At 42.2% G+C, this 21,216-nt stretch overlaps 1 protein-coding gene across 3 annotated transcripts in view; it reads left to right on the forward strand.

The window, feature by feature from the left end:
* The window catches only part of SEMA6C (semaphorin 6C), a 330,011-nt gene that overhangs the window by 245,787 nt on the left and 63,008 nt on the right, over positions 1-21,216 (forward strand). For all 3 annotated transcript variants that reach the window (XM_077464107.1, XM_077464109.1, XM_077464108.1), the window contains 3 exons: positions 6,920-7,021; positions 12,351-12,441; positions 18,897-19,019. In XM_077464107.1, coding sequence (XP_077320233.1) covers positions 6,920-7,021; positions 12,351-12,441; positions 18,897-19,019 — 316 coding nt within the window. The remainder of the gene's footprint in view (positions 1-6,919; positions 7,022-12,350; positions 12,442-18,896; positions 19,020-21,216) is intronic.

The following is a 21,216-nucleotide window of genomic DNA, read 5'->3' on the forward strand; positions in this document are numbered from 1 at the left end:
GAGAGAGACAGGAGGAAGGAAGGAGAGAGAGATGGGGGGGAGAGAGAAGGAAGGAAGGAATGAGAGCGAGAGAGAGAGAGAGAGAGGGAAGGAAGGAATGAAAAAAGAAAGGAGAGAGAAAGAAGGAAGAAAGGAGAAAGAAGGAAGGAAGGAAAGAGAAAAGGAAAGAGAGAAAGAAGGATGGAAAGAGAGAGAGACAGACAGAAGGAAGGAGAGAGAGAGAGAGAGAGAGAAGGAAGGAAGGAGAGAGAAACGGAAAGGGAGAAAGAAGGTTGGAAAGAGAGAGAAAGAGAAAAATAAAGAAAGAGAAAGAAAGAGAAAGGGAGAGAGAAAAAAATAGATAAGTATGTAATGTTGAGATATAACCTCTCCTATTTCCATACATTATATAATTACAAATGATGTCTTTCTGAAATAAATAAATTGACAGAAAGCAAACCAGATTATAATATACCAATTTCTAGCAGTAAACTTTTTCCGTTGTACAGAGGAAATGAGCTTTCCTCTTTTTTATGCCCGGCAGTTTCTTTTCTCCACATGAAAGTGCCCGCGAGGCCGTTGTCTGGAGGGAACAGCCAGCGGGATTACATAATGACCCAGACATCGCAGTGAGCACTACAGCCACCCCCGCAGCGCACCAGACCCCTTTCAGGTGGCATTTTCACAACAAGAAAGCTTTATTATTCCTTACAGCTCGGCGGGGACTCACTTTTCACAGAACCGTATATCATTACGAAGTTAAAAGTGCAGGGACCCTGCTAAGAGGACAGCCGCCCCGGCACGTAGCCTCGAATACTGCGGCAAATGTCTTCGGAATAGATTTTGATGCAGGGGTCTCCAAGTAGCCATTTTAATCAGGTCAGCATAGGCTGTGTTGGTCTTGAAGGCAGCCCAGACCTCATATTAAGAGATCTGATTGCCGTCAGCCATTCATTACACCTACAGGGCCCATTAACACCTAAGCATACGCATTTTTAACACATGTTATAGTGTGCTGCCATGCAAGTTAGTTCACTTTTCTGCTGATTCTGTCTATTTATTTCCTATGGGCCCTTAATGAGGTTCAACGCACCAAAAAAAAATAAAAAAAACATTCTTGGCCAACACAGCCCAACTTGTAGCACATGTGGTCACATTTTTGCTTTGAAGGCTCTGGTGTCTTGTTTACAGCATTGCACATACATGTGAAGCCACAATGCCAGGTCAAAGTAGCTCTACTAAGTGCTTCCACCAACTCAAATCAAACTTAAGGCATATATATGGCAATGAATACACTGCTGGCAGGTTAATGTGGAGGTAGCCCAATTCTCTTATATTGCCTTGTCCAGTAGGGGAGTTTCCCCTTACTTCCTGTCCCAGAAACACAACCCTTGGGTATGCATTGAGGGGTGCCTAGTACAAGGAATCCTATGGCTTAAAAAGTATTTTTGATACATTCATTGGTTAAAAATATCAGATACAACCACCGTGTTTTGAGGAAAAGCACCTCCCCCTTCTTCAGGGCTTGAGCAATGAATGTTAGCATGTAGGCAGGTGAAGGCTATTTTCTCCCCTGCAGGTGGAGCTCAAACGCAGCGACACTGCAGGGGGAGGGGAAGTCAAGCAGAACATGGTTCTTCTATGGTTTTCTGGGTCACCCAGAAGCTATGCAATTGAATACTGCTGCCTCATGGGACTCTAGCAGACACCTTGGGACAAGCAGAGCCTATTTAAGTCACAGTCTGATAGGGAGATTGATTAGAGGCAAGGAAAGGATAGGGAGATGCCATCCTTCTGGAGACCTGATTTGGGCTTGGACCGGCCAGGCCACATTCTAACCCTCAAGACAGACATTCTTGGCACAACTAGACCTGCACTGCTACATATTGTTGATATTGCCATGAGTGTCCCCGGTGGGGTGTCTTTCCAACCGGGTTTGTTGTGAATTACTGGACTCATTAATACAAGTTCTGTTCTCTGCAACCGGACTTTGCACCCCGATGCACCTCTCTACATGTATAATCAACATGAAATGCACGAGAGGACCTAAATGAGCAGACCAAATTAACCTTTCTAAGTGCCATTTCGAGCCACTAGTCTCTGTCAAGCATCAATTTAGGTCCTCTAGGTGAGTCTACTAACATCTGTCATTAGAACTCTGAAGGGGGGGGCTCTTTCCCCTGAAATGCATTGGCCGTATCTCATGCTCTTAACTAATAAATGCTTAAAAAGACTTATAAAATGATACAATACTAGGTTGTCCTCAATACACATCTGAGACTTGATTGTCTTTTGGCCAATTTGTTTATCATGATCAGAAAGGTAGGACCAGAAGAAGGTCCACAGACACTATACTTTCATTGCGAATCTGGTTCCTTAAACAAGAGCACACTGCATTGTAAATCCATCAGAACCCATTCCCCTTCAAGTATCATTTAAATGAATTAAATCTCTTTAAATTGAGGGGAAGTATCTCCATGTCCCCGTTGGACGATCTTCCTTCTATTTCTGTTTGGGTGACAGCTGTAACATTTTGGATTTTCTATCACATTCCGTACAATGACAGCGACAATGGTCAATATATTACGATACCAAACAATCTGTATACATAAATGACGGTCATGGCAATTTCAATGATCATAGTTATGGTCATAGCAATTTTCAGTTCTTCTTTCCACAAAAAAGGGCACTAAGTACTGAAAAGGCTTGGAGAGTCCAAAACTTGACATTACATAGTGTTAAGAAGCCAGGCCATTCATTTTATGTGTTCTTAAGACAGCGTTCCAGACTTCAGCAAGACCCTTCACCCAGAGATCTGCCAACCTTTGCCTCGTGGCAGACCTGTCATTTGTACATGTTTTAATCCACAATCAGCAATGTCAGGATTTGATTGGCTCTCATTGATTGTGAGGAGTTTTCATTATGTTATCTATTGGATTGTATAAAGTAGATAGGCTTTATCGATTGCTTTTCTCAAGGTGCTCAACAAGGATAAATCAAAATTATCGGTATGGGACCGGTGTTATATAAATACTGACGGATTATGTTGGCCTCCTTAAACCTCTCTTGAAGGTGAAAGTTTTGATGGCGGCTTTATGAGAAACTTTGTTTGTGGACCGGGTTTGTGGCCAAACTTGCACTGAACTAAATCAACTTTAAAGCTAAATATCCTAAAAAATATCTGAATCACAGTAGGCTATGGGCATACAAACTGACTTTTCAAAATGGCTGCCCACTGGGGTTAGTGCTGGCCATACACTTGGCCATACACTTTATGAGAAACTTTGTTTGTGGACCGGGTTTGTGGCCAAACTTGCACTGAACTAAATCAACTTTAAAGCTAAATATCCTAAAAAATATCTGAATCACAGTAGGCTATGGGCATACAAACTGACTTTTCAAAATGGCTGCCCACTGGGGTTAGTGCTGGCCATACACTTGGCAACCTTGTGGCAGTCTTTTGTTTAAAAAGTAAATATATGTAAGGCAACGGTCTATAACATTTGGCCACACACGCTTCTAATAATTTCCCGGTTTCTAGAGACCAAATTATGAAAATTGGGGTAAAAATGATGGACAACCACATTGTGGCAATTTTGGAAACTTTCCATTTTTTGGTTTAGAATTAAATAGGTGTAAGTCAACATTCCGTACTAATCTGACACACATGCTTTAGATTGGTTGTTCATTTCCAGAGATCAAATTATGAAAATTGGGGTAGAAATGGCGGTCACCAAATTGTGGCAAGTTTGGAAACCTTCCCCAATCCATTGTACAAAAATAATTAGATGTAAGACAACATTCCATATCAATCTGGCACTCATGCTTTAGAATGTGTCCTGGTTTCCAGAGACCAAATGATGAAAATTGGGATAAAAATGGTGGGCACCAAATTGTGGCAATTTTGTAAACTTTGTATCATCTTTTGTTTTAAAATGAACTATAAGTTAACATTCCACACCAATCTGACACACATGGCTTAGATTGTTGCCTGTTTTCAAGAGATAAATTTAAAAAAAATTGGGCTAAAAATTGTCTAATTGGCTATTTTGGAAACTTTCCATCATCTTTTGTATAAAAATGTAATAAATTTATATCATAAGTCAATATTTCATAACAATCTGCTGCACTTGCTTTAGATGGCTTCCTGGTTTTCAGAGACCAGATTATAAACATTGGGGTAAAAATGATGGTCACCAAAATTGTGTAAATTTTGGAAATTTTCCTTCATCTTTTGTTTAAAAATTAAATACATTTGCAATGTACGTCAACATTCCACACCAATCTGACACTCATGCTTTAGATCGTTTCCAGGTTTCTAGATACCAAATTATACAAATCGGGGTTACAAAAAATGGTGGTCACCAAATTGAAGCAATTTTTGGAAACTTTCCATCAAGTTTTACATAAATATTAAATATTGGTAGGTCAACATTCTACACCAATCTGACAGTCATGCTTTAGAACGTTTCCAGTTTTCTAGAGACCAAATTATACAAATCGGGGTTACAAAAATGGTGGTCACCAAATTGAAGCAATTTTTGGAAACTTTCCATCAAGTTTTACATAAATGTTAAATATGGGTAGGTCAACATTCTACACCAATCTGACAGTCATGCTTTAGAACGTTTCCAGTTTTCTAGAGACCAAATTATACAAATCGGGGTTACAAAAATGGTGGTCACCAAATTGAAGCAATTTTGGAAACTTTCCATCAATTTTTTTTTACGTTAATATTAAATATGGGTAGGTCAATATTCCACACCAATCTAACACTCATGCTTTAGATTGTTTCCCAGTTTCCGGGGGCAAAATTGGGGTAATTAACACTGCAGTAGTTCTGGTCAGTTTAGATGCTTGAAAATTGAAATGATCAAACCGGCGAGTGGCAAACTGGCATACACTGGTTCATTTCAAGTGACCATTCTCCAAACTGAAACTTGTAAAATTGGCAAAAATATGGCCAGCTTAAAGTGGACCTGTCTTCTGAGATACAGTAGATGCTAAGTTATGTTTTTTAAAAATTCCAGATATTAATACCACTCACAGAGATCATAGTACTCTCCCTGACCATGCCGTCATCTTTAGTTAGGCACCATCTACTTTCGGGGCTGAGATGCCGACTCAGAGATGATACAATCCTTTAAATCCTGCTGCCTACGTAGTTCTTAGTTCACAAATGTCTGAATCTGCTTGTGACTTTCTACCAAGTTACAATGTGCAGTCTGATCTTTGGAGAATAGGAGACTGAGGAAATGCCTGCAGCAGACTAATGGCATCACATTAGCATAGACACTTCCACTGACTGGAATTCAAGGACTGCGTTTAGGAGTGATTCTGCTGCAAGTATATTGTGACTTGTCAGAAAAGTAATCACTGAAAAGAGGCGTTTGAGGCAATTCTTCTTCCTGCCTGCAGCAGACTTATGACTGAGGCTAAAAAGCTCCTTTTTTAATTAAAGAAGATTAAGGTTTTTGAAAAAAAAATAATACTGTTGTTATGTATTAGGAAATACCAAATGCATTTATGCAGATTTGTAACGTTACAGGAATGTCCACTTTAAGTGATGGCACTGGTTGACTGGCAGCCTCCCATTAGCCATTGTCATGTCATTAGTACTGGTTGGTCCCATCAACTGGCTGCCCCTTTGGTATCTCAATGATGCCATTGGCTCAAAAGCTCATATATCCCACAACATGGCTTCTTCTACTGCACATAAGTAAGCATGCCTTAACTGGAGATTCAGCTGGCATTAATCCATCACTGTTCCACCGACATCCTATTCATCATCTGACATTTTCTGGTGGAAAAGCTTTCAAGACTTCAAGGGTGATGGAAGAGCCTCCTATGCACCAGCCGCCATCGGCAAGATGCACACCAAGAAAACGCCTCGTCGTCTGAAGAAAATGGCCCAGCTCAGGGAACAGCTCCTACATTTGTCATCCTCTGGGCCCCCTTCGATATGCCCTCTCGCCAACCTAACATTTATTATCACGCCAATAATATTCCTTTCTCCTCAGATGCACCACCTCAGATAAAAAAACAGGAACCAGCTTTTCATGAATAAAGATGGTTTTGCGAGCGTTCGTCACAGGATTGCAGAGAATCGGGCCCCCGCTGTTTGCTTGTTGTTTTTATAAGCTTTGTCATATCTTCTCATTGATATAATCTGGACACCAATTTTCCTTTTCTGAGTAACGATCTGCATTAAGATAAAAAGGATGTTTTGAATCATGGCTCCCTTTTTTTTTTTTTCAAGGTTCCTAGTCCTTTAATGCCTTACCGTTCACAATTTACTGTGGAATTTCTAAATAAAGCAAAACAACATTCAGATATGGAATACAATCTGTGATTTTATTCAGGCGCTTTATCCCTTTTTTTATGTTGCCATTTGCTGGTGCGAGGGAAGACGTACATTTAAAAGCATTACCACTGAAATAGTATGTCGCAATTTTTTTTTTTCTGCTTTTAAAGTTTTTTTTTTCTGCTTTTTATGTCGCTAAAAGTAGTGTGGTGGTGAGGTTAGAGCTATATTAAAATGTTTTTTTGTACCTTGAAAATTGATGTGAAAAAAAAAGTTATTCAAATTAGTTTGTTGGAGGAAGTGTCTCTCGTGATATTTACATGTTGGAGCCATTTGTCCAATTTTTTCAGCTTTAATCTAAATAGACTATAGACATCTGAGGCTAAGTGGTCGGTGGCAGTTTGGCTGGACAATGTGGCCTACCAAGCAGTGACCCCAATGAGGAACATTTGAGGTGAAAACAATCACCTCAAATGTTCCTCATTGGGGTCACTGCTTGGTAGGCCACATTGTCCAGCCAAACTGCCACCGACCACTTAGCCTCAGATGTCTATAGTCTATTTAGATTTTGAGAAACAAGAGTAACCAACTAGCAAGGGTTGTAAAATTAAGCACAATTTTTTTTTCTATCCTCAGGACGAATGCTACAATTATATTAAAGTTCTGGTAATCAAGAATGACCAAACTCTCATCGCCTGCGGCACCAATTCCTTCAACCCAACTTGCCGAAACTACAAGGTAAGAGGCAATGTACAAGGTTCTTTGTGTGGGGTTAAAGGGGTTGGAGATGATGACCACATGGATATTACAGCTGGTTGATATCTACCCTTTACCAGGTAAGACATCTACTGCCACGTATTATAATACTAAAGGAAAATGGTCAATAAAGTCCTTTGTTAGTGTTACAAATTTATTAAAGTTCTGGTAGTCAGGAAGGACCAAACTCGCATCACCAGTGATACCAATTCCTTCAATTCAAAGTGCTGTGATTACAAGAAAAGAGGGAACCTACGAGGTCCTTTTTGTGTGCAATAAGGGGGTTACAGAGAAGTGCAGAGTGTATATAACAGCTAGTTGATGTCTGCTCATTTGTAAGCATACCCTTTGGTAAGTCAAGACATCTACTGCCCCATAGAATAACACTAGAAGAAAATTGTCAATAAAATGCTACAATTGTTATGCCGCGTACACACGACCGGACTTTTCGAGGGACTAGGTTCGACGGACTTTCGGCGGAGTTCTGACGGACTTCCCGAATGAACGGACTTGGCCACACACAATCACACCAAAGTCCGACGGATTCGAACGTGATGACGTACGACCGGACTAGAATAAGGAAGTTCATAGCCAGTAGCCAATAGATGCCCTCTCGTCGGTTTTTGTCCGTAGGACTAGCATACACACGAGCGGATTTCTCGGTAGGAACTGGGTCCGGCGGAGTTCCAGCAGAAAAATTTGAAACATGTTCCATTTCTAAAGTCTGATGGATTTTTGCAAATCAAAAGTCCGCTGCAGCCCACACACGATCGAATGGTCTGCCGGAATCGTTCCGTCGGACCTTTGATGTCAAAAAGTCCGGTCGGTGTACGCGGACAAATATTTTAAAGTTCTGGTAGTCAAGAATGACCAATGTTTTTTTTTTGTACAATGTTATTTTGTCTACCTCTTTGAATTGTGTTGGAACTGTATTGCCAAGGTCTGTTTGGCTCTGTAACTTACAAGATGTATTTTTGGAAATGAATAAAAACTATTGAAACAGAAAGTTCTGGTAATCGAGAATGACCTCTCATTGCCTGCAGCGCCAGTTCCTTCAACCCAGATTTGCCAAAACTGCAGGAGGCAACGTAAAAAGGTTTGTTGTGTTTGATAAGGGGGTTAGAGATATGTGCCAAGTGAATATTTCAGCTTGGTGGTATCTACCCATTTTTGAGAATACCCATGGATAAGTAAAGACATCTATTGCCCAAGAGAAAAGGACTAAAGAAAAATGGTCAATAGAGTACTACAATGGCTACAATTGCTAGTGCTATAAATATATTAAAGTCCTGGTAAAAAAAAGAATTGCCAAACTCTTATCACCAGTGGCACCGGTTTCTTTAGCTCAACTTGCCGAAACAACAAGGTAAGGGGCAACATTCAAGGTTCTTTTGTGTTTGATAAGGGAGTTAGAGCTAACTGCTAGACATGTGCAAAAGGAAAAAATTTGTTTCGTTTCGTTTTAATTCGTTATTTCATTAATTTCATTTAGTTATATTCGTTAACTTCCTTAAATTCGTTTTCGGATTTCGTTTAGTTTTCTACCGAATTTGAATTAGCCCTTTGTAGTTTCCATTGGAAGCCCATGTGACAGGGTGACAATACAGAAACCCAGTTAGGAGACAGGGACAGAACGCTGTCACCAGAGATGAACCTAGAACCTTCAGAGCCCCAATGCAAGAAACCAGGAAGGGCCCCCCTGGCCCACAGTACATATGTAGCCCTTTGTAGTCTCCATTGGAAGCCCATGTGACAGGGTGAAAATACAGAAACCCAATTTAGACATGTGCAAAAGGAAAAAATTAGTTTACCGTATATACTCGAGTATAGGCCGACCCGAATATAAGCCGAGGCCCCCAATTTACCCCCAAAAAAACTGGCAAACTTATTGACTCGTGTATAAGCCGAGGGTGAGACATGCCTGTCCATCCCTGTGTGTGTGTCCGTCCATCCCTGTGTGTCCGTCCATCCCTGTGTGTCCGTCCATCCCTGTGTGTCCGTCCATCCATCCCTGTGTGTGTGTGTGTCCATCCATCCATCCATCCCTGTGTGTGTGTGTCTCCATCCATCCATCCATCCATCCCTGTGTGTGTGTGTCTCCATCCATCCATCCATCCATCCATCCCTGTGTGTGTGTGTCTCCATCCATCCATCCATCCATCCCTGTGTGTGTGTGTCTCCATCCATCCATCCATCCATCCATCCCTGTGTGTGTGTGTCTCCATCCCTGTGTGTGTGTGTATCCATCCATCCCTGTGTGTGTGTGTGTCTCCATCCATCCATCCATCCGTGTGTGTGTGTGTCTCCATCCGTGTGTGTGTGTGTGTGTGTGTGTGTGTGTGTGTGTGTGTGTGTGTGTGTGTGTGTCCAGCCTACCTGTGTCCCGAGCCTTTGTCCCGAGCCTCCGTCCCGTGTCGTGCCTTGCCTTCGTCCCGTCCCGTCCCGTCCCGTCCTGTCCCGTGCCGTGCCTTGCCTTGCCTCCGTCCCGTGCCCTCTTCGTCGGCGGCCATTGTAAAATTCAAAAGCCGCGCCTCCTCCTTCGCCTGTGATAGGCGGAACACTGAATTTCCCAGCAGCCTGTGTTCCGCCTATCACGGACGTCGTATCATCCTCGTCCGTAGTACGAGGATGAGAAGATGCCCGTGATAGGCGGAACACAGGCTGCTGGGAAATTCAGTGTTCCGCCTATCACAGGCGAAGGCGGAGCCGGAGGCGCGGCTTTTGAATCATAGAATGGCCGCTGTCTGTCTGCTCGACACGCTGATCGAGCGGGCAGACAGCGATGACTCGAGTATAAGCCGAGGGGGGCACTTTCAGCCTCAAAAAAGAGGCTGAAAATCTCGGCTTATACTCGAGTATATACGGTACGGTAGTTTAGTTTCGTTTTAATTCGTTAATTAATTAATTTCGTTTAGTTATATTAGTTAAATTCGTTTTCGGGTTTTCATTTCTTTTTCTACTGAATTCGAAAAATCGGTCGCATTCGAAAATATTTCAACCAAATTCGAAAATATTTCTACCGGATTCGAAATGGTTTCAACATGATTCGACATTATTTCAACTGCATTCGAAAATATTTTGTGACCCGACTTTAGGGCCATGTATCTCGGGGTCACTTGATGCTAGAAACTCCAAATTTGGTATGCAAACACAATAGTACTAGCACTACAACATATCCTGTTTCTAGCACCAAGTGAGATACATGGCCCTAAAGTCGGGTCACAAAATATTTTCGAATGTGGTTGAAATAATGTCGAATCATGTTGGAATCATTTCGAATGAGGTTGAAATAATTTCAAATCATGTTGAAATCATTTAGTACTTCGGCTCAAATACAATACAACACCCTTCTAACTCAGTTCTCAGGAATGCACTTTGCCAGTAATCCATCCTCCAGCAAAAAATTTATTAGCTGATTGGACTATAAGATTTACTTTGAGCTGACCTTTTGTTTCATTAGATCTTTAAAGAATTACCGAATCATGTCGAATTCATTCGAATTCATTCGTTATATTTCTTTCGTATTCGTTGTAATTCGTTATTTTTTTATTCGGACATTCGGATGCATCCGAATGTCCGAAAGATGCAAAATTCGGCCGAATTTCGATTAGTTACGAAATGAATTGCACAAGCCTACTAACTGCTCAGTTGATATTTCAACTTGGTGGTATCTACCCATTTGTGAGAATACCACCAAGCTGAAATATCAACTCGGCGCTTATCTCTAACCCCCTTAACAAACACAAAGAACCTTATAAGTTATAAAGTTATGGTAATCAAGATTGAAAAAATTCTCATTGACTGTGTCACCGTTTCCTTCAACCCAAAACTGCAATTTAGGAGTCAGGCAACATTCAGGGTCCTTCGTGTTTGATAAGGTGGTTAGAGGTATATTTCGGCTTGGTGGTATCTACTCATTTTTGAGCATAGCCTTCAATAAGGAAAGACATATATTGCCCGAGAGAATAATATTAAAAGAAAATGGTCAACAGAGTGCTGCAATGGCTGCAATTGCTAGTGCTACGATTATAATAAAGTTTTGGTAAACAAAAGAGTAGCCAAACTCTCGTTGCCAATGGCACCAGTTTCTTTAACCCAACTTGCTGAAATTACGAGGTAGGAGACAGCATACAAGGTCCTTTTGTGTGTGAGATGGGGGTTAGAGATGAGTGCAAAGTGGATATTTCAGCTTGACTGTATTTACCCATTTTTGAGCGTAACCTTGGAAAAGTGAAGACATCTATTGCCCTATAGAATAATGCTATAGGAAAATGGTCAACAGTTAAAGTTCTGGTAATCAAGAACAACCAAACTCTTTCAATTCCTTCAACCCAATATGCTGAAACTACAAGGTAAAAGGGCAATGCAGGAGATCATTTGCATGTGTGATAAAGGGGTTAGAGAGTGGATATTTAAGCTTGTTGCATTTTTAGAGCAACTTTTGCTAATTCAAGACATCTATTACCCAATAGAATAATACTAGATTACAATGCTTGTTAAGAAATTGCAAGACCTCAACCTTTTCAACCAGAGGAACCCTTGAAATACACTGGTCTCAGGGAACCCCTGCTAAAAAATTACCATATCTACAACTCATGATACATTAGTATGATGGTCAGTGGGAAGAATGCTCCCTACACTTGTGGCCATTGGGAAGAATTATCCCCTTACAGAAAGCTAAAAAGACCAGTGGTGTCAGTGGGAACTTATATGAAAGGCAGTATTTGCTCATTGCTCAGGGAACCCCTAGCAACCTCTGAAGGAACCCTAGAGTTCCATGGTTGAAAAACCCTGCCTCTAGAGCGCTTTCACTTCCATTTTAGAAATTACTGGGATTTTCTTGAAATGACCCTCAATTTTGCCATGTAGACTGTTTAGGTGAATCTTTAAAAGGAACAAAAAAAAAATTACATGGCTTTGCATCAAGCCACTTGTTCGTCATCTTATGGTGATATGCTGATCACATGACTTTGTTGCTAAACAAAGGATTAGGTTAACTGTTAGCATTGCTAACATCATGTTCCAAACTAATAAGGGGGTTATTTTTTGGTCAAGAAAAGGTAAAGATAGTGGAAAGGAGCTTCCGTAACCTTCAGGAGTCATGTAAAACCCACTGAACCTTAAAAATCACCTTCCATGCCGAAATCCAATGCATTTCTCCGGAAATGGTCAATTTTCTACAACATTTTTTCATTTTTTGCCAAAATTTGTTATGACAAAGGTCACAAAAGTTGGGCTGAGTGAATGGACATCGAGATGTCCCGTGGTTGTTAACAGTTTTATGCAAAAGAACTCTTGCTCAATATTTCAGATCAAAACCTTGGAGCAGGAAGGCGAAGAGTTTAACGGCCAAGCGCGGTGCCCTTTTGACGCCAAGCAAACCAACGTGGCCCTTTTTGCAGGTAAGCTTCTCTTAATGTCTTCAAAGGGAACCTGTCATGAAATTCGAATTTTCATGGTAAAAGAAGAGCTTTAAACATATTTCTAAAAATTAAACGTCAGCAGCTACAGGAACTGTAGCTTCGGATTATTAATAAACAGACACTCACCTGCTCAAGGAGCCAGCTCTTTGCTCACCCGAGGCAATCGATCACCCGGTGCTGGCATCCTAACTGTGGCCACTTGGCTGTGACAGCTTGCGGCTTCACAGTCGGCTGTCCACTGCACATAAATGAGCCATGCTGCCAGTTGCGGCCCATACATTAAGGGCGCACGGGCACCGCCCCCTCTCTCCTGACACCCCTCTATCACCAATAGATAGATTCATGCATTGCATGAATCTATCTGTGGCCGCCGCTGCCACCCCCTATTCAGACACCCGACACCTTTTTGGGCGCAGGGCGCCTGAATTACAGCGACGGGGGATGTTTTTGAAACACCTGATTAGAGCCATAGGCCTAGGTAAAAAGGCGCTCGCAGGTCACTCAGCTGTGTTAGAAAAGCGAATTACTATTCATTTTCCTAACACTAAACCGTCTCTCCGCCAATCAGGTGCTGTTACCCTCAGGCCTGTTACCTGTCACCTGATTGGCTGAAATGACAGGTGCCGCTATTGGACGCCTATCAGTAGGAGAGGACAGGATATGAGGACGGCAGGAGACGCATGGAGGACCCGCTTGTCGCCATCACCCGCTGCCCCACCAAGACAGGGTAAGTGCCGGGCGGGCGGGGGTCACACTGGGGGCATTCAAGGGCACACTGGCAGCATTTGATGGGCACACAGGCAGCATTTGATGGGCACAGTGGCAGGGCGTTTTGCACAGTGGGTGCATTTGATGGCACAGTGGCTGGGTTTTATGGGCACAGGGGCAGCATTTGATGGCACAGCAGCAGCGTTTAATTTGCACAGTGGCAGCTTTTGGCACAGTGGTTGCGTTTGCTGGTACAGTGGCAGCGTTTGGTGGAACATTGGCAGCGTTTGATGGCACAGTGGCAGCGTTTGATGGAACATTGGCAGCATTTGATGGAACATTGGCAGTGTTTGAAGGCACAGTGGCAGCGTTTGATGGCACAGTGGCAGCATTTGAGGGCACAGTGGCAGCGTTTGATGGGCACAGTGGCAGCGTTTGGTGGCACAGTGGCAGCGTTTGATGGCACAGTGGCAGCATTTGATGGGCACAGTGGTGGCCTTTGATGGGCACAGTGGTGGCCTTTGATGGGCACAGTGGCGGCGTTTGATGGGCACAGTGGCAGCGTTTGATGGCACAGTGGCAGCGTTTGGTGGCACAGTGGCAGCGTTTGGTGGCACAGTGGCAGCTTTTGATGGCACAGTGGCAGAATTTGAGGGCACAGTGGCAGCGTTTGATGGCACAGTGGTTGCAATTGATGATTTTTTTTGCCCCCCCCCCCCCCCCTCCCCAAAAAAATTTGAGCACCAGCCACCACTGCATACTGCACATTGTGAATGGTCCCGCAGTCCTCTCGGACAAGTCACACAACATTGTGGGGAGGAAGGGGAGAGAGGAGAACTTCCACTTGGATTGCCTAGGCAATCCCTCTCCAGAAGGATGGAGCCATATTTGTTTAGGCATCATACAGAGCCATTATTTACTTCCTGAAGTGTAATGCCCAATTCAGAGACAACGCCCCTGCTGCAGCCTCTTACCTTCGTAACTTGCTACAAAGTTAAAATGTACACTGTGAGTGATCACTGGAGAGGAGATGACTGAGGAAATGCTTCCTCCTTCCTGCAGCAGACGGATGGCATCATCTCAGCCTTGGCATAGTCAATTGATTGCTGCGGCTTTTAATAATGGTATTGCTGCTGTATATCACGGCTTTTAAAGGTCCACTTTAAACAAAAAAAAGCACTTAATGTGCCGTAACGACCTTCAGTGCGTCTCCCTGAAACGCAAAATCCACTCGTAATCGTCCTTTCCGGCACGCGCCGCGCATTTTTTATGGACTTGGCGAGCGACAAGGGTGAAGAAAACATGCACGTCAGGCACGTCCGAGGCTTTCTGGGGCTCACGTCCCCGAAGCACAAAGGACTTCTAAAGCAATAAAGACGCAGTGCGAATTAATGGGGATTAGCCCCGAGGAGGCCAATAATCCTCCGTAATCCTCCACTGCGAGGAGAATGGTTAGTGAAATCTTCGAAATGTTCTATTTCTTCACGTCAAAGTGGCAAATGCCCAAGATTTAAAGGGTCAGTCCACCCAAAAACCGATCTATCGGCGTTTGATTGGTACTGGAGAATTAAAATCGTTTGACCCTTTAACTCCGATCCAAGGAATGAGGTTGGTTAGGTCTACACGCTAAATTCTTGAAGAAAGCATGTAACAGATTCAGCAGGATTTCTAGAGTTCTTCTGAGCAAGGCTCCAACCTTTATTCACATGAATCCCTGCAATCAGGTAGAAGATAGTATAGGTCAGTGATGGTGTACCTCCGCACCCCAGATGTTTTGGAACTACATGTCCCATGATCAGGGCCTTTTTTAAGTCAGGCAAAAGAGGTAGCTGCCTTGGGCCCTGTCATTGTTGTGGGGCCCAAAGCAGCTGCCTCATACTTGCCAACTATCCTGGTGTAAATTCCCTCGTCCCTCGAGGTTTTAGTCCTGTGCTGTGTCCCGATATCTCAGTGTGAAGTGCTGCTACTAATGCTGCCCAGCTCTGCCCTGTTGTTGTGTACAGATGACTCACCTGCAGACGTCGTGTTTACATGTAAATTACCGGCATTCATATGTAAATAGCGGAGACCGGTGGCATTGATATGTATATCATGCCCCCCTAAGGTCATATCCACAGTAATCTCTAGCAACCAATCGACAAGCAGAAATCATGTGCTGTAACATCTAGCAACAAATCAGTGAGCCGTAATGTGTGGTGTAACCTCTAGCAACCAGTCAGTGAACGGTAATGATACACTGTAACCTCTAGCAACCAGTCAGTGAGCGGTAATGATACACTGTAACCTCTGGCAACCAATCGCAATAGCTGTCTGATCTGATTCAGTAAACTGATTTTGAGTCTAGCTGCTATTTATTGTATGTCTCAGAGCAGGTGGAGAGCAAAACTGCATGGGGGGGGGTCAAGAAAAGTTTTGCCCAGGGTCCAATCAATATTAAAGACGGCCCTGCCCATGATGCTTAACTACACCGCAGAGTGCATCTGGGGTGCCAATGTTCACCACCACTGGTATAGGTGCACATGTATATGTTAATCAGGCAAATACAGAGATCATAGTTCATTTTGAGATCAAACAAAACGAAATAGCTCCAGTAGCATTGATGACCAGGTTGCTTCGGATTTCTGATCGGTTGTCACCAATACAAAAAAAAAAAAGTATAATTTGAAAACATTATATAAAATTAGGGAATAAAAAAAACCCTGTAAACATAACTCAGCGAGAGGCTGTCATCACAGCGGAAGGGGTTAACTCGAGCGAGCGGTGTCATTCCCTCCAGTCTGTCATTACTGTTATTATTATTACCCGCAGTTGTTTCAAGTCGCTTTCATTTTCTTGATTTATTATTTACAAATTGCTAAAATGATTTATTCAAGTATGCAAATGTCCTAATCTGCTAATGAGGCGTTATTGCATTCCATCAAGAGCTAATATTTCCTTTCTGCGTTCGTTTTCGGGAAGAGCACGTGACCCATTTGCGGAGGCGTAGGATCACCGAAAGGGGAATTGGAATTATCTTTATGGAGATCACAAACCAGATTAGTTCCTACAATGAAAATTTGAGGTTTATTTTAAATTAAACTATATATATATATATATGTGTGTGTGTATATATGTGTATATATATATATATATATGTGTGTGAATGTATAATACATATGTAAAGCGCTGTGCAAATTTATGGTGCTATATATGTACCTGTAATAAATAAATATATATACAGATATAAAATATACAAATTTGATATATATATATATATATATATATATATATATATATATAATATATAATATATAATATATAATTTTTTTATTTAAAATAAATTATAAATATATATATATGTATATATATATATATATATATCTCGATATAGATATATATAGATATATATATATATATATATATGTATCTTTATAATCTATGTGTATATATATATATATATATATATATATGTGTGTATATATATAAAATTTAATTTGTTTATTTTTAAGTTTAAAATAAATGATAAATATACGTATATTTATATTTTTTTTAAATAAAAAAAATAAGTAAAAAAAAAATATACATATATATATACATATATATATATATATATATATATATATGTATGTGTGTGTGTGTGTGTGTGTGTGTGTGTGAATGTATAATGTGAAGCGCTGCGTAAATTGATGGCGCTATATATGTACCTGTAATAAATAAATATATATACACATACAAAATATACAAATTTGATATATATATATATATATATATATATATATATATATATATATATATAAATAAATTATGGGGGGGGGGGAGGACTTGAGGACTGACGGGATCCACTGCTCTACATAAAATAAAAAAGGACTGTTGATTGGTTAATTCCATGATCCCTTGTGAGGGCAGGGAGTCCACAGTTTGAGGCACATTTTGAAGGGGCTGGAAGCAATACTTCAATAAACTGTTATCAACATCAAGAACTCTTTTAGCTCTTCAATTAGTCGAGGTAGACCACAAACTTTTTGGCCACATTTTGCCTGCAAGTTTGGCTGTTTTGGGCAGAGGGTCCATGGTTTGAAGCACAATGTGAAGTGGCAGGAAGCAATACTTGATAGAACTGTTATGTGGCATCAAGAATCCCTTTCGTTGTTCAATTGGTGAAAGCAAAATTTTGGCAAAATTTTGTCTGCAGGTTTGACTGCTTTAGGCAGGGAGTCCATGGTTGAATGCACATTGTGAAATAGCAGAAAGTAATACTTGATCAAACTCTTGGGTGGCACCGAGAAACTTTTTTAGCGGTTCAACTGGTGGAAGCAGATCACAAAATTTTGTCTGCATGTTTTGGTGTTTTGGGCATGGAGTCCATGCTGTGAGGCATGGTGTGAAGTGGCAGGACGCAATATTTGATCGAACTGTTGGGTGGCATCAAGAACTCCTTTAGTGGTTCAATTGGTGGAAGCAGATCCCAAAATGTTGACAATATTATGCTTGCAAGTTTGGCTGTTTTGGGCAGGGAGTTCATGCTTCGGGGCACACTTTGAAGGCGCCGGAAGCAATACTTCAATGAACTGTTATCAGCGTCAAGAACTCTTTTAGCAGGTCAATTAGTCGAGGCAGATCACAAAATTTTGGCAACATTTTGCCTGCAGGTTTTGCTGTTTTGGGCAAAGAGTCCATGGTTTAAAGCACAATTTGAATTTCCAGTAAGCAATATTCGATAGAACTGTTATGTGGCATCAAGAACCCCTTTCGTGGTTCAATTGGTTAAAAGCAAAACATTCAATTTTGTCAAAATGTTGTCTACAAGTTTGACTGCTTTAGGCAGGGAGTCCGTGGTTCGAGGCATAGTGTTAAACAGCAGAAAGTAATAGTTGATCAAACTCTTGAGTGGCATCGAGAAACTTCTTTACCGATTCAACTGGTGGAAGCAAATCACAAAATTTTGGCAACATTTTGTTTTGCCTGCATGTTTGGCTCCATGTTTGGGCATGAAGTCCATGATGTGAGGCACAGTGTGAAGTGGCAGGACGCAATATTTGATCAATTGGTGGAAGCAGATCACAAAATTTTGGCAAAATGTTGTCTACAAGTGTGACTGCTGTGGTCAAAGGGTGGAAGTGCTAGATGAGATACCCCCCGCCAATAAGCATGGAAGGGAGGAGAGAGTGTAGATCCTCTGACTGTAGAACACGTCTTTAAGCATCTATCCATGCATAATTTTGTTTCTCATTTACCTTGCCTGCAAAAATTTGGCACTCCATCACTATGATGCTGATACGCATCCTCCGCAAAGCCTTGGCAAGCCCCAAAGATTTCACAGGGGGTGGGGGGGGGGGGGTCGGTAAACTAATAATCTGCAGATTACTAGCGCATAAAGTGAACGCATCTTCCACCGCCGAGTCAAATAATGATATTCTGTGCCGCGCGGGGCTCCGAGGTCGATACAGTTTCAGCAAGGCGATAGGAGAAAAAAAATTGACTTAAGCCCTTGATTAAAGACAAATCAAGTAGACAAGATCCATTATAACGGGACACGGCAGCATACAGCGCAGTAATAATGCTGCGTGCAGCTATCAGAGGTACCGCTCACGCTTCCAGAGACGCTCACCGGTGCTCCGTGAGACTGCAACTAATTGACTTAGCAATACAACAGCCGGAAGCGTACTACGTCTAGTGTTTAGATTTCATGGCTCGTTGTGCGGTCCCCTCACCCCCTCCCTCTCTTCTCTGTCTTCTTCTTTCTGTAGATGGGAATTTGTATTCAGCCACGGTGGCCGACTTCCAAGCCAGCGACGCCGTCATCTACCGAAGCCTGGGGGAGAAGAGCCCCGTTCTCCGCACCATCAAATACGACTCCAAATGGCTTCGAGGTAAGGTGACTGGGCAAACTTTTTTGTGTAAACAGCATTTTTAATTCAAGGCTTGGGAACTTATATTTGAGTCTAAAGCTCAGTTGAACTTTCAGTTTAACTAAATACATTCCAGGTGCACCAAAACAAACAAGGTGTTCAAAGTCTTGGTTTGTTTTCTTTAGAAAGTAACCACAGCCTGAGTAGGAAAGCCTGTCTCCTGCCAGCATGCTGCAAAAAAAAAAAGGACCCTTTCTCTCTGTAGGGAAGCAGTGGTCTCTCTAAAGAGGTCTGCTACTCTCCCAGCTAAATCCATTCTGGAGATCTCCAATCAGCAGGAAGTATGAGCTTTGTTGATTTCAGAGCTTTTGATATAACTCAATAGTGAGTGTGTCAGACCTCTGCAGAGAGAAAGAGATGTCACCAGTACACCAAAACGGGTCCAAAGCTTTATTCAGCGATGACATCATTACAGCAAATTGCAAGGTTTCAGAACCATGCAGGACCCCTTTTCACATGCCTGATGAAGGGGTTCCTGCGTGGCTCCGAAACGTTGTGATTTGCTGTAACAATGTGCAAAACAGGTCACCAGCACACCAAGATTTCCAAAATGGGTCCCCAGCACATGAAGATCTCAAAAATGGGGCAGCAGCACACCAAGATTTCCAAAATGGGTCACCAGCACACCAAGATTTCCAAAATGGGTCTCCAGCACACCAAGATTTCCAAAATGGGTCCCCAGCACATGAAGATCTCAAAAATGGGTCAGCAGCACACCAAGATTTCCAAAATGGGTCCCCAGCACATGAAGATCTCAAAAATGGGTCTCCAGCACACCAAGATTTCCAAAATGGGTCACCAGCACATGAAGATCTCAAAAATGGGTCACCAGCACACCAATATTTCCAAAATGGGTCTCCAGCACACCAAGATTTCCAAAATGGGTCACTAGCACATGAAGATCTCCAAAATGGGTCACCAGCACACCAAGATTTCCAAAATGGGTCACCAGCACACCAAGATCTCCAAAATGGGTCACCAGCACATGAAAATCTCCAAAATAGGTCACCAGCACAACAAGATTTCCAAAATGGGTCGCCCGCACATGAAGATCTCAAAAATGGGTCACCAGCACACCAATATTTCCAAAATGGGTCTCCAGCACACCAAGATTTCCAAAATGGGTCACCAGCACATGAAGATCTCCAAAATGGGTCACCAGCACACCAAGATTTCCAAAATGGGTCACCAGCACACCAAGATTTCCAAAATGGGTCACCAGCACATGAAGATCTCCAAAATGGGTCACCAGCACATGAAGATCTCCAAAATGGGTCACCAGCACATCAAGATTTCCAAAATGGGTCACCAGCACACCAAGATTTCCAAAATGGGTCACCAGCACACCAAGATTTCCAAAATGGGTCACCAGCACATGAAGATCTCCAAAATGGGTCACCAGCACATGAAGATCTCCAAAATGGGTCACCAGCACATCAAGCTTTCCAAAATGGGTCACCAGCACACCAAGATTTCCAAAATGGGTCACCAGCACACCAAGATTTCCAAAATGGGTCACCAGCACACCAAGATTTCCAAAATGGGTCACCAGCACATGAAGATCTCCAAAATGGGTCCAAAGCTTTATTCAGCGATCACATCTTTACAGCAAATCGCAACGTTTCCTCAGGCATGGTGGTCCTACATGGCTCTGAAACGTTGAAATTTGCTGTAAAGATGCCATTGCTGGATAAAGCTTTGGACCCGTTTTTGGTGTGCTTGGTGACATCTCTCACTCTCTGACTCTTCACAGTTCCAGCCGGTGGTCCCTTTAGCACCCACTTACATACACAGCCATCTCTACAGGAATGTTTGCGTTGGGAATAGTGCATTGGGACCCCTCCAGCGAGACCCCTGCTTCCACACAGAGTACAAATGTCCTTCTCCACAACATGCTGGCACGGGGCAGGCTGTTCTACTCAAGACAGTGGCTGCTTTCTAAAGAAAACCAACTATAATACTTGGAATGGATTTAAAGCAAGAAAGTTCGATTGCGTTTTTTAACTGATTTTAAAGAAAATTGAAAATTTTGGTAACTTCTAAACCTAAAAAACTAGAGAGAGTAGGAGAGAATAGGAGAAAGTAAGAGAGAGGAAAAAGGGGATTTTTTTCTGGGTTTTAACCCCCTGCAATGTCCCTACAAGGGGCATTTCCCCTT

Source organism: Lithobates pipiens, unplaced genomic scaffold (genome assembly GCF_037356315.1).
Source record: "Lithobates pipiens isolate NorthernLeopardFrog02 unplaced genomic scaffold, aLitPip1_a1.2 Scaffold_30, whole genome shotgun sequence".
NCBI classification, from domain to species: domain Eukaryota; kingdom Metazoa; phylum Chordata; class Amphibia; order Anura; family Ranidae; genus Lithobates; species Lithobates pipiens.